The sequence below is a fragment of the Gavia stellata genome, chromosome 4 (genome assembly GCF_030936135.1).
Source record: "Gavia stellata isolate bGavSte3 chromosome 4, bGavSte3.hap2, whole genome shotgun sequence".
Lineage (NCBI taxonomy): Eukaryota > Metazoa > Chordata > Aves > Gaviiformes > Gaviidae > Gavia > Gavia stellata.
The window spans coordinates 56,162,302-56,174,966 of NC_082597.1; the positions used below are offsets into that span (position 1 = coordinate 56,162,302).

At 47.0% G+C, this 12,665-nt stretch overlaps 1 protein-coding gene across 2 annotated transcripts; it reads left to right on the plus strand.

The window, feature by feature from the left end:
* Window positions 1–1,217: 1,217 nt before the first annotated feature.
* CENPM (centromere protein M) lies at window positions 1,218–9,010 on the plus strand. 2 transcript variants are annotated; one of them, XM_059816919.1, is made up of 6 exons: window positions 1,218–1,292; window positions 1,628–1,707; window positions 4,839–4,937; window positions 5,963–6,042; window positions 7,099–7,190; window positions 7,943–9,010. In XM_059816919.1, exons 1-6 carry the CDS (start codon window positions 1,236–1,238, stop codon window positions 8,066–8,068), a joined length of 534 nt encoding a protein of 177 aa, XP_059672902.1. In that variant the 5' UTR covers window positions 1,218–1,235; the 3' UTR covers window positions 8,069–9,010. The 2 variants fall into 2 exon arrangements, with proteins under 2 accessions (XP_059672902.1, XP_059672903.1); XM_059816920.1 differs by lacking the exon at window positions 4,839–4,937.
* The last annotated feature ends 3,655 nt before the right edge of the window (window positions 9,011–12,665 follow it).

The following is a 12,665-nucleotide window of genomic DNA, read 5'->3' on the forward strand; positions in this document are numbered from 1 at the left end:
ACACCCCCCCCACCCCCCCACCCGCCTCCCCTCTCTGGCTTGCTGCAGAGTCTTTGTCCTCCTGTGGCCTTCTTCCTCCCCCTGGCATGTCTCCTGCCTTTTGGAGGTGTCCTGGTTGAAGGGGCAGGGAGAGCCAGCCCCAGCAGGCAGCTGAGGGGGTCCTGAACCCTCCTCCACACTGAGCTGGAGTCAAACCTGGGGATGAGGCAAAGAGCAAGAGATGCAGCAAGGCAGACCACAGGCCACCGAGGGACACTGGACCTCTGAGGGCTTTACATCACTGCACGTCACCCTCCAGCTCTGACCTTGGAGTGAGGAAAGCTCAGCCTACACCCATAACTGCAGTGCTTCTGCATGGGCTCCTTCCTGCCTGTATCCCGGGCAGAGGAGCGCCAGGCTGGGCAGAGGCCAGCCAGCCAGGGAGACGAGGGGGAAGGTGCCCAGTAAGGGACAGGATGGAGGTCGGGGCTGTTGGAGCTGCTGCAAAACCTTGAACAGAATAATTCAGTGTGCAAAGCCTGGTGCTGCTGCTGTACAGTTAGGGAAATTCCCTTCCCTAGCTATTAAATCAAGCAGCCTTTATAGTATGAAAGTGTATTAACTTTGTTAACATATATTAGTTCACATTGTACACCACGATGTAAGGAGGTAGTGGAATTTTACTGAAGACTTAGTTATTGTTCAGGCTTGAGCAAACTAATGGACACCAGCCCATCGCAAGGACCAGCGGGACAGCCTGGCCCTGGAAATAAGGACTTTGCTTCTCGGGAGCTTAGGGCTGTCCATGATACCCCTGGACAGCCAAGTGAGGCCAGCACGTCTTTGAAACCCTCGAGCATCGTCTGGCACCAGTAAGCGCCTCCAGCACGACTGACCCCCGGGACATCTGGATGCCGCAGGAATACAGTTGCTTTGCAGAGCCTTACTGTGATTAGCAATCGATAGCGTGGTTGTTAGTGATTAGTCAGCCGCGTGGTACCCGAACGCTCGGAGGGTGACAGAGCCCCGCGCACACCCGCCGGAGGAGCCCCGCTGTGGCCGGAACACCCCTGCGCATGACTGCAGGCCCCGGAAGCCCCTTCCCGCCGCCCGCCCCCCGACGGGCCCAATGCGCACGCGCGCCGGCAGCCTCGCCCCTCCCCTCAGGCCCCGAGCCCGACGCACTACGTCGGCACGACGCGGGGCCTGGCGGCGATTTGAATTCCGGCGGGCGGGCGGCGCTGTCTCCTGCGGGGATGGCGGTGGTGCGGCCCTTCGATAAGCTCCCGGCGCTCAACTCCGCCGTCTTCCTGGTAGGTCCGGCGACGCCGCAGCCTGCCCCCGCCATCCCCTCCCGGGGTCCCCCCCTGCGGTCGGCGCCCGCCTGTCCCGCACCCTGCGCCGCCCCGGGCCGCGCTTCAGGAGCAACGGTCGCGCCTTAGCGGCAACGGTCGTGCCGGCCCCGCCCCCCGCGGGGATAGACCGCCGCGCTGCGGTATGCAAATGTAGCCCCTGGGTGGCCCCGCCCCCCGGCACGGTGGCCCCCGGCGCGGTGGCGGGGAGCGACCCCCGGGTCGCGGGGCTGCCCCCGGCTGGGCGCCGCCTCCGGGGCGGCCTCTGACCGTGCTTTTCCCTCCTGTCCGCGCAGCTGGTGGGTTCGGACGAAGGCCTCCAGCAGAAGCTGGCGGAGGCGATCCTCCGAGAGAAGAAGAACTTCAAGATCAGTATGTGAGTGGTGGGGAGGGGGATGACGCCTGCGGCCCCCGCCGCAGGCCCGTAGCGGGATTGTACGGGGGCCCTCTGCCGCCTTGTCCAAGAGATGGAGCCAAAGCAGCGGCAGTGATGCGAATTCACGAAAAGTCTGCTTCAGAAATACACGCACCGAAATTGCTTATAAATACAGCTTCTGCCCCAGGGGCGGTAGTTGGAACTGCAGGGCGTTCGTTTCAAAGAAAGAACTTGCTCTTCTGAACGCTAGAGTTCACTGCTGCACAGGTGTGGCTGGCATCTGCAGAAGGCAAACCGCTCTGGCTTCAGGGCAAGCGGTTTGGGCATGGCTAGAAATGGGGGTGGAAATAATTCTCACATTCATCGCGTTCACTATGCACATGCTTTGGATGTTGTACAGATGTTTGATTAATAAATTGCGAGGGTATGAGAGGAGCACAGGCATATACAGGGATTAAACAGCCTGGGACAAACTGGGCAAGTACAATGCTTGCAACTACTCGAAAGCAAACAAGTTTTCCTGAAAGATGTCCATTACTTTTGGTGCTCTTAATAGCCGTTTTCTGCTTTGCATGCATGCGTGTGCTTTTCCTCCTCAAGCTATTAAGATGCATTTGGAATTTTAACTTTAGCTGTCTGACAAGTCCTGTCTTAAAAGCTTGATTAACTAACTTTTTACAATATAATGTTCTTGACAGCTCTGTTGCCAAGACCAAATGAGTTTAGTCAGTTCTTCAGAAGGTGTTTGTGTTATTTTGCTGCTGCAATCCAAGGCTAGGCAGTAAAGGCAAACCCAAGCTAATGTTCTACTAGCCAGTTAGAGCAACTGTACTGCTCTGATCGTGGCATCTTGAATGTCTGTGCTAACTAATTGTAAATTAATTACCCAATTTTCTGTGCAAATCCTGCAGCCTCTGCTGACCTGTGGAGTGCCATAACTGGTACTACAGTTATGGCTACTGGTACTACAGCTGGGTAACTACTCAAAGGCATGGGAACTTGGGCTCTACTACAGAGCAAGATAAGTCCCTGCGCTAGTATCACTAGGGGAACCAGAAGTCTGTGACAGTTTTTTTTCCCCGCTGTGTTGCTTTGGGCTTATACACATTACAAAGAAATACGGTATCTTGTCTGGCAAGTCTACCTGCCAAATACAGCTGTTGGGAGAAGAATTGCAGGGCTGGGGTTTTTGTGTCTCTTGCCATTAGGAGAAAAAAAAAAAAAGGCTTCTGCAGTGCATATCTGGAGGCTGCTGACATCATCTAGTGATGTTGGTTTAAATATATGTCGTGGTTTAAGCCCAGTTGGCAACTAAGCACCACACAGCCGCTCGCTCACTCCCCTCCTGCCCCGGTGGGATGGGGGAGAGAATAGGAAAAGTAAAAGCAAGAAAGCTCATGGGTTGAGATAAGAACAGTTTAATAAGTGAAATGAAATAAAATAATAATAATTATAATAAAAGTTGTAATGAAAACAACAACAAAGAAGAAAGGCAAGTGATGCAAATGAAAACAATTGCTCACCACCCTCCAACCGATGTCCAGCCCAAGCAGAGGTCCCCCAGCCAGCTTTCCCCCTAGTTTATATACTGAGCATGACATCATATGGTATGGAATATCCCTTTGGTCAGTTGGGGTCAGCTGTCCCGACTGTGTCCCCTCCCAACTTCTTGTGCACCCCCAGCCTACTCACTGGTGGGGCAGTGTGAGAAGCAGAAAAGGCCTTGACTCTGTGTAAGCACTGCTCAGCAGTAACTAAAACATCCCTGTGTATCAATACTGGTTTTAGTACAAATCCAAAACACAGCCCTATACTAGCTACTGTGAAGAAAATTAACTTTATCCCAGCCAAAACCAGCACAATATAGTAGAATTCCAAATCATGGAGGGTTTTTGGTTTGGTTCGTTGGTTGGTTTTTTTTCCCCAGACAATGAGATCTGATACTTTCCTCTTGCCACAGCTTCTCCCTAAATTTCACCTTTAAATTTATAAGCTTGTTTGTGTTGCAATGTGTCTTTCAAGCACACTTAGCTCATATTTTGTGTTAGTTTCAGAATGTTTTTGTTAAATCATACCTTCCTTATTTATAGGAAACAAAACACCTTTATTTGGAGACTGGCAGACAAAACTACAAACTGCATATGACTAATAGAAGGGAATGTGTACCATGGTCTGTGGCTGTTGGGGAAAACAGTTAAGTCCTTAAGATTTAATTACTACAAGTAATATTCCCCAAGGAGACCAAAATCAGTGGTTCTCTCTTGGCTTCCAGAGAGGAAGTGGATTGTGAGAGAGACTGAAATTCTGGGAGTTTTGTTTGTCCAATCTACCTTTCAAGTGATCTTCCAAAAATATGGTGCTGATAATATTCTTCCCTGTGGAAGGCCCAGATATGCACTAGTGAAGCTTTTTTTTATTTAGTGGGAAGAGACAAAAAATCTCTACCCTGTAATTCTTCCAACAGCTGTATCAGCAGTGGTGGTATTGTGTAGGACACCTAAACTAACCTAGTAACTCCTGACCCAGTGAAAGGGATAAAAAGGGGGGGTAATGATATAATAGAAGCTCTTTCTGAGTTATAACTTCATCTATAAAGCTATGCTAGTGATAAATTCCTGGTTTAAAGTTTTGCGAATACAACACACCTTTCTGTAACATGGACACCTGAGAAGGTAGCCTCTCCTGTGTGAGCATATGAACAGTATCTCTGGAATGTGACAGGAAAGCACTGATGCATTTTAATTGAAACTTGGCAGCAAAATACACCAGTAAAGCATTGGGGTTCACTTTATTAGAAAGGACTCTTCTTAACAATGAAATAAAACGACTGCCATACAGATCAGTGCTGAGAAAACGTTTCTGTGAGTCCTACTATGCTCTAGTAAGCTTCCCATTATAAACAACCTTGTCTAGCAGGTATCATTGTGGCTGTCAGCAACTATGAGTAGGCTAAAGATATGAGAATACCACTTAAAGAATCACAGTGTCTCTTCAGTGCCTACGTATTTAGTAATTAGTGGGCTTCCTGTTAACTTGATACATGGTGAACTGCAATGGTTATGTGGTTATGGTTAAGTGGATATTGTCTTGCCAAGCTATTTGGTTAAACTGGCAAATTTATTATCTTTCAGTCACCTTGCTACATCCCTCCCCTTACCTTCAGAGAGGGATCACCTTCGGCCCAGGATAGATCTGATTGCATTTATGATTGACATCAAGAGCAAATACAGGTAAAAGAAGGGCAAAAATATGAGAGGGGAAACTGATATTCTTTCTTGGATTGATGGCTAAATCTACATTTTTACTGTGTCAGAACTGCTGAATAGTGGATTTCAAACCCAAGACTTGCTGTGGTGGGAGAGCTCAGTAATACGTACAGTGGTTTTCTGGCCTCCAGCAACAAATTAGGACTGAACCGCTCTGTCCAATAACACGCCTGTTGTGCACTAAGTTGCCACAGCAGAGAAGGCAGAATTTATTCCTGGATCTGGAGATGGGATGATATGAACTGAGCTTTGGAAAGATGCTTTCTGTAAAATTAGATGGAAACGATGGTGGTGCTGTTAAGTTCTGTAATATGCAGATGGCTGATGCCTGCTGGGCAGTGCTACCTAATAACCAGCCAGTTGCTGCATCTGTGTCCCTGGTTCACTGATACTGCTGGTCAAGTGGGATCAGCACTACAGATACCTCTAGGCAAAAGAGAAAGGTCTGCAGGGATTGATCCCTTTTCTCTCAACTTTGTAGAAATTATATTTGCGTCCCCAGGCCATAAGTAAAGATTTGCTAAGGCACAGAAGTCAGCATTTTATTACTTACTTAACTTACGACTGATGATCCTGGGCTCTCATTTACCAAAAATGACAAGCCCAGCTACATACTTACAGCACAGATGGTGCTGCAGAAATGTGTGGGCTAGCTCTTCTGAAAGAGCCAAAGTAGTGCTGAAGTCTCATTGGATGTTAATGAATTCGGATGCTTAGTGTCCGCAAATCATGGAGGACACCGTTCAAACTAAGTCTAAGTGTTGAATCTTTGGTAGAAAGGATATGTTACGGATTATTAAACAGCTGTGGGTGTTACAGAGGTCTCTGATGCCGTGCTTTTAGTGTAGAGCATAACTGCCAGCTCACAGGTCAGCAGATGTTAACATCATTGGTTTTCTAATTGTGCTTCTAAAAGTTATTCCTTTTGTCCTTTTGCTGCACTGGTTCTGCCTCGCTGTCCAACTGGTTTGTTTATGCTTTTCTGACAGCTTGAAGAATGTTGAAGCTTCCCTAGCTCATGTGGATGCCACCTTCTTCCTGGGGAAAGTATGCTTTCTTGTCACTGGGGGTATGTATGGCATCTGCCCTCTTCCTCCTCTTTGAGCAGCACAACTCACTGTCACTTTTCTTAAAACAGGGCAGTGACTTAACTTGAAACAAAACAAAGGAAACCAGTGGCTTTGTCAAAAGTTTTGTTTAAATTATATCTGAACTCATCTGCCTTTTTTATTGTTTTCTTAGATAAAACATGATTCTCTTCTCTCATGCTCGCTTGCTCTCTCCTTTTTGTTTTTGCCAGTCAGACCTCTATTCTCTGTCCCTAATTCCTGCATATGATTTATGTTACTGAGTTTTATTTTTTTTCCTGTGGCACTGTAGAAGTCTGTTCTATCTGCTCTTGCAGATCTGTCTTAATGATAATCTTAATGAGCAGTGAGGAGCATATGATACTGTGGTAATAAAATGAATCTAAATGGATGAGCTACTAAACTATTAAGTATAGTTTTAATACAAGACTGGTATCCCTGCTGTGTGCTGTCTGGCTCTGTTGTGCCTTTAATCTGTCTCCCTGCCCCCCACCTCCCGCCCCCCAAAAGCAGAGAGGGCACTTTCCTGCATACCCTCCCTACTTCAGCTCTGAGGGGCCAGCCTATACTGCTCTGTGTTGGAACAGAGGTGCTGTGTCCCTGGAATTTGGGGGTCAGGAGGCCTAATTCTGGGGTGGAAAAGAGTATTGGCATTGTCTTGTGCTGTGGCACTCCTGATGGAGTGAAAAGCTTGGAGACATCACCACGTGATACCACATGAGCCAGGAGGGCTTCTGATTAATAAGTAGAAGAGTCTGCCCCTGCTGATAGTATACTGATCCTTTATCCAAAAAGTTAATGTTACAGTACTCAGTAATGTGGCGATACTATTCCTGCTGTCAGTATTATGAACAACTTCTGTGCTAATTCCGTTGCGAATCTTGTACCATTCTGTTTGTACTGCTCACTGTTGCCTTGCCTTCTATGGTGCTCTCAAAATTAGCTCTGGATTGTTTTGTGGATGTGGAATTTCCCAGTACTTTTCTTCACTGAATCTTGATTATGAGGCTTGTAATTTAGGAAAACTTTTTCTGTAGTTGGCAGGGTGAATTACTGCAGCGTAGAGATGAATGCCATCTGGAAACTGGGAGAAGTCTACTGCAGTCCTGTACTGTTCTGTGAGCTGGAGGTAAGGTGCTTATTTGGTGTCTGAAGAGATTTGTGAATTCCATTGTTCTCCAATCCTTAAGAACATCATTACATTAGCAATAAAGATATGTACATACGCTACTGTCTTGCGTAAGTGTTAGAGACCAGACTCTTTCTACAAGAACAGTAGAGGTACAGGAGTTTGACTGTCCTTGAAATGAGTCTTCTAGATTACCTGCTCTTTCCTGTGCTACTTCAAAGCCTCAGGAAGCCAAGTCTAAATTAACAAAGACTTCTCTGATATGGAAAGTCTTGATACACTTGTTCCTTGAGGCATTTTTCTCTTCCTGGGCACCCCGAGCTGTTATTTGCCATGTGACTCTCTTGCCCACATAATGCTTCCTGTTAGCCAGGCTTTGTTGCTTCACAGACTGTTTTGCCATCTGATATGCCACTCTTTCCAATTACCTGCTTGGTCTGAAAAACTGGAGGGAGAGTTTGGCATTCAGCGATAGCACACTTCACTTTTCCGTGTACTCATCATTCCACCCTCAGAAACTGCTTCCCTACCAGCAGGTAATATCTGTGCCTTTGGCAAGCCTTTCAAGGTTTTCAGCTGACAATGCTGTACCTTCCCTAACATATGGGGAGTAAATGGGGCTGTTTGGAGTTTTCTGTAGCTAGCTGCTCTGAACCATACTTAATGCCTGCTCCGGTTCTTTCTTTTATCACAGCTTAGCACCACTTTTCTTCTTTTCTATTGATTAAATAGTTTCTCCATTTTGTTTCCAGTTGGAAGGGATACGAGTTGCCACTGCTCAGCGACTTGTCCGGATGTTACAGATCTGTGCTGGTCATATACCAGGAGTTTCTGCCTTGTGCTTTGGCTCGCTAATGAGGAACTCTGCTGATGACTAGCTTTCTCATTGTGAGAATTCAGCCACATTCATCAGTTTTTTCACTTCAGGCATTCAAGCTGCTGCAGTTGGAATCACATTGGGAAGCTTTTTTGCCTGACTTGTCATGACCACTCATCCAGAGCTGTTCCTAGTTGCTAATCTCTCAAGAAAAGCTTGATTTGTGTTCAGTGGATAACGTATAGGTGCTGGGGGGAGGGCAGTTTGAATTGGGGATTTCTATCCATTATTACATCTGAATCACGTTTCATGATCAAGTTTGAGTTTCACCTAGTTTGCCAGTGGCCAGGAGCTATGTGGTTTACTGAGAGACTATCAGAAGAACAGGCCACTATGCCAAATGCTGCATGTCATGGTTGAGTATCTTAGTTTCAGTGTCCCCAAAGTACTAGAGAAGAGGCAGCAGGCTCCTGCTTCCTTTCAGTTGAAATATAGCACCTTGGACTAATGTGAAACCTCGCTGCCAGGTTTTGTCTCCCCACCAAGAGAATAATGGGGAAGGAGGGCTGTCCTGCAGCTTCTAGATAGACTGCAATTGGCAGTTAACGGTCCAGCTGTGTAAGCATCTGGCCAGTGAAGGGCTTAGTATTTCCATGCCTGATACCTAATTGCGGAGGAAGGGACTAAAGAAGATAATCTAGCACTTTAGCTTTCTTTTAGATCTTTAAAGAAAAAGGCCCTATCTGTCAAGCCCAGGATAACAAGCAACCCTAGTCTATCAAGCCCAGGATGACCCTAGCAACCCAGCTTCTGGGGCTGACCAGAGATGGAAATGCAGCAGACTGGACTACAGCAACATACAGAAAACACATGTTGTCTCTTGCAAGTTAGGCGTATGCTGTGTATAATCCCTTAACTAACAGGTTTTTATCAGTGGTAATTCATGCCTTTTTCTTACTGCAAGTCAGTAGTGCGTTTTGGAGTTCTAAGTTAATAAAATGTATAATATTTAATAATTAGTTGTACGCTCTTTGTTTAGGTATGTGGCACGGGCTTTAAAACCTATGAGCACTTTCCCCAGTTTGCCCTGGCAGCGAGGCTGGTCCCTGCTGGCAGTTGAACTTCCAGTTAGTTGGTGGGCTGCAGTCATGGTTTCAGCCATGTGGTGGTAGCAAAAGCTCTCCAAATACGATCCTTCCTGCATACAGAGTTGAGCCACCTTCCAGAATACAGTGTTTTTTGATATGCTGGAATGTTTCTTACCCAGAATTGCATGCCAGGTAGAAATGAAGCCTAGAGAGAATGTGTTAAGCTCCCCTCTTTATTTAATCCCTAATAGTCTGCTTTAATGTTCCTAGGTGCAGAGCTCTAGCTGCGTGTGCTATTTTGCCTAGTTTGTTTCTGACATCTGTCTGAGGAGGAAAAAGCAGAAAGCAAGCACTGCAGGCTTAATCAGCTGTGAGTGTTGGCAGTCCTTGCAAAGACAGCTCAGCAAGGCGCAAAGCCTGTATCCTTGCTCAGAGGACACACAAATCCTAGCTCCAGTTGTATTGTTGCTGTTGGGGGAGGGCTAGGTTGTTTGTCAGCTGGAACAAAAGGAGCTAAACCATTCAGCTGTGTTATGGTGCCCAAAATGGCTAGGCTCTGGCTAAAACCCAAAGGAGAAAGACGTGTGCAAACTCTTGTGGCTGTGTAAGAAGGATTGGAAGCTTAATGGGCATGCCCTACTTTCAGCTAGCTTTGTGATCCTGAAGGTACTAGCCAGGACTTTGCCACCAGAGAGGGGCAATCAAGCTGAGAAACAAGTTTCTCTGTTGGTTGTGCTGTCTCAGCCTCGCTCTCGCTTTGGGTGCCTCAAAATAAATGAGACCATGGTTTAGAATAGACTGGTTTCGATTTGCTCTCGATGTGCAGGTGCAGTCTGGGGGAGGGAAGGAAGGGCTGCGGCATGAAATGAGCCAGTCTTTTGTGACCTCAGCAACTGCTGCACAGTAAGGAGACTCTTCTGTCTCCCCTGGCGCTCTCCAGTTGCCTCTAATAACTATTGGACTTGGGCAAAATCCCTTCGGCCTCAAGAGTAATTTCGCTGTGCTTTCTTAACTGGTGAAAATGAAACTTCCTTTGGTTCACCCAGAATGCTTTGTAGCAACCCACACGTGCTACTGTCCATTTCTGCACCTTCAAACATAGGGTTTTTTTCCACTGCTATGTTTCAGATGCAGTATTTCTTCTACTACTTTCAAAGAAGATGCTGTTTGTACTTCCTACAGGTGGCTGAATCCCAGCTGGTACAAAATAAAATCTAGTTCCTTAAGAGCAGCATCTTACTTCACCTTGGGGCAAATATTTTTCTTACTCTTAGGAAAAAGTCTTTACTAGAACTGGCAGGGGAAGTGGAGCGTATCTAAGAATATGACACTGTGTCTCAGGTCCATCATGTTTTACAACCGAAAGTAGTTGGGACGCATCTAAAGCTACAGCTTCAACTATGTAAATACCTCTAGGAACTGTCAGCTATTAGTTTAGACAGGCCATAACACTGCCCCTACCAGAGAAGACAAGGCAGCTGAGGATATCTTTCATCTGGATGGAGTAGCCAGGGCTAATGTTTGATAAAGGTCTTGTGAAAGTAGTACTTGGACTGGGATCAGAGGCATGGGAAGCCTGAAGCTGAATTAAGGCTAGTGACTCAGGTTCTGTTGTGTATAAACATCACGAAAGAGCTTGCCAAGCTGGCTGAAATCTAAACTAACAGAAATATTTTGGAGTTACTTGCTTTCTCTTCCTTTCTCTGTTGCCTCAGTTCCCTATCCCTGTGGAGATTTACAAAGACAAATCCCCCTCTCTATGGCAAAAGTACCCACTAGTGTTGCTGGTTTGACTGTTTCAGTTTGTCAATGTGTTTTTGTTTGTCAGCTGTGTCAGCAAAATTAGTGTAAAAGCAGTGTAATTAATAGAGAAGACCTTGTGCCAGTTGCCCTGGTGTAAGCTTTGGTCATGCAGTGCTTTTTTTTCAGGTGGAACTGAATGAGGCTGTAATAGGGTCTCTTCTGCTACGGCAGTTTGACCCACAGGATTTTGCCTTCAGTCCAGACACTTGAAGAAGATTTTGTATCCTCAGCCTGTTAGCCGAGCTGCTCATGGAGGCACTCTGTGGGAGACTTTAGCACGTATCAGCTTGGTTAGCATTACCTGTTGGGATTATAGCTCTCTCTTAGCCCAGGTTTTCCAAGGGAAGTCTTTCTGGTTTTTGGGTTGTGGGTTTGGGGGTTTTTTTCTGGCTTTGCCACACCAGCAGTTAAATCAGACCAACTTTTAAGTGTGGTAAGACATGATCTGCTTGGTCTGTACTAACAGGAGAGATACTCTGTGTACTGGTACAGGTCCTATAGTAAAAGAGCTTTCTGTTCTGGAACAAAGGTCAGAGATAAATCCAGCCCTGGGGATTTACCTGTCCCTCCAAACCTTGAAACTGGTGGTGGAGCTTTAGATTCAAGGCCACCTCTAATATTTGCTTTGCGGACTGGTTAAAACTGAACATCTCTGCTTGCCAAGACCTGTAGTTTGAAGGGGCTGGCTAGGTTAGGTCAGCCGTGGTGCTCAGCAGCTGTGGTCACACTGTTAAGAGCTGCTTGGTAGCTTTCATCATGACCACTGTTGACAGCAGCGGTGGACAAGAAGGGATTCCTCTGCTCAGGCTCTTCAGGTCTGCCTGGAGCTGACCTGCAGAGCCATGGCAGAGGTACCTGCTCTGCTGGCAAAAGCAAGGGAGACTCTCTTTCTTCTGTGGGGTTTTTAATTTGTCTTGATTTTGCAGGAGCACTGGGCTTTGCTCTGGCCGAACTCTAGCTGCTCCATTCAGCTGGCCCAGGTCCCCTGGCAGTCAGTCGCCTCTGCACAGAGTGTTCTCCACTTCCCACCCTAAGCTGGTGTGCAGTATTGCTGTGGGCTGCTGAACAACTGCCACTTTCCATTCAGTGACCAGCTGTCCTTCACTGGTGGGGAAAAGTGATTTATATGCAAGAGAAAGCAATAGCTGGCACAGCCCAGATCTGGGAGCCAGAAATGCTGGGCTTGTTTTGCCTCTGTGGCTGATTTCTTGCATGACTCTGGGCACGTGTATTAAAATTCACTGTGCCTCGCTTGCTCTGCCTCTACAGCAGGAGCTGCCTCCGCTGGAGGGGTGTGATGAGGGTGAATTGATGTTGCTTTGGGGCCACAAATCTGGAATTGGGTGGAAACATTCAGAAGAAGCCATTTTTTCCTAATTAGCAGAGTTTGATTTTTACCTACATTCTGGGGGAGGAGGTTTTGGTGGGACCTGCCTGCTGGCACTTCCCACAATCAGCTGCATTTTGTGCTGCTTACCTGCCTGACTCTGCTGCAGGCAGGCAGGGAGGCTGCTTAAAACTGGGCTGCAATCCTTCTCATAAGGCATTGCAGCACGGTTGGGTTTTGTTGTGAACTGGAACAAAACCACCCTCTGAAACGCTGAAATTCCCCTCACAGTTTGATTATCCTTGAATTGGCCGGTGGGAGAAAGCAAAGTCTCTGGATCTCTTCCTCACTGTTAAATATTAATACCGCGTGGCAATGCTAGGCAGGATGGCATCCCCTTGGTTGGTTCTGTGCAGGAGGGGCTGCCTTGGATGTGAAGA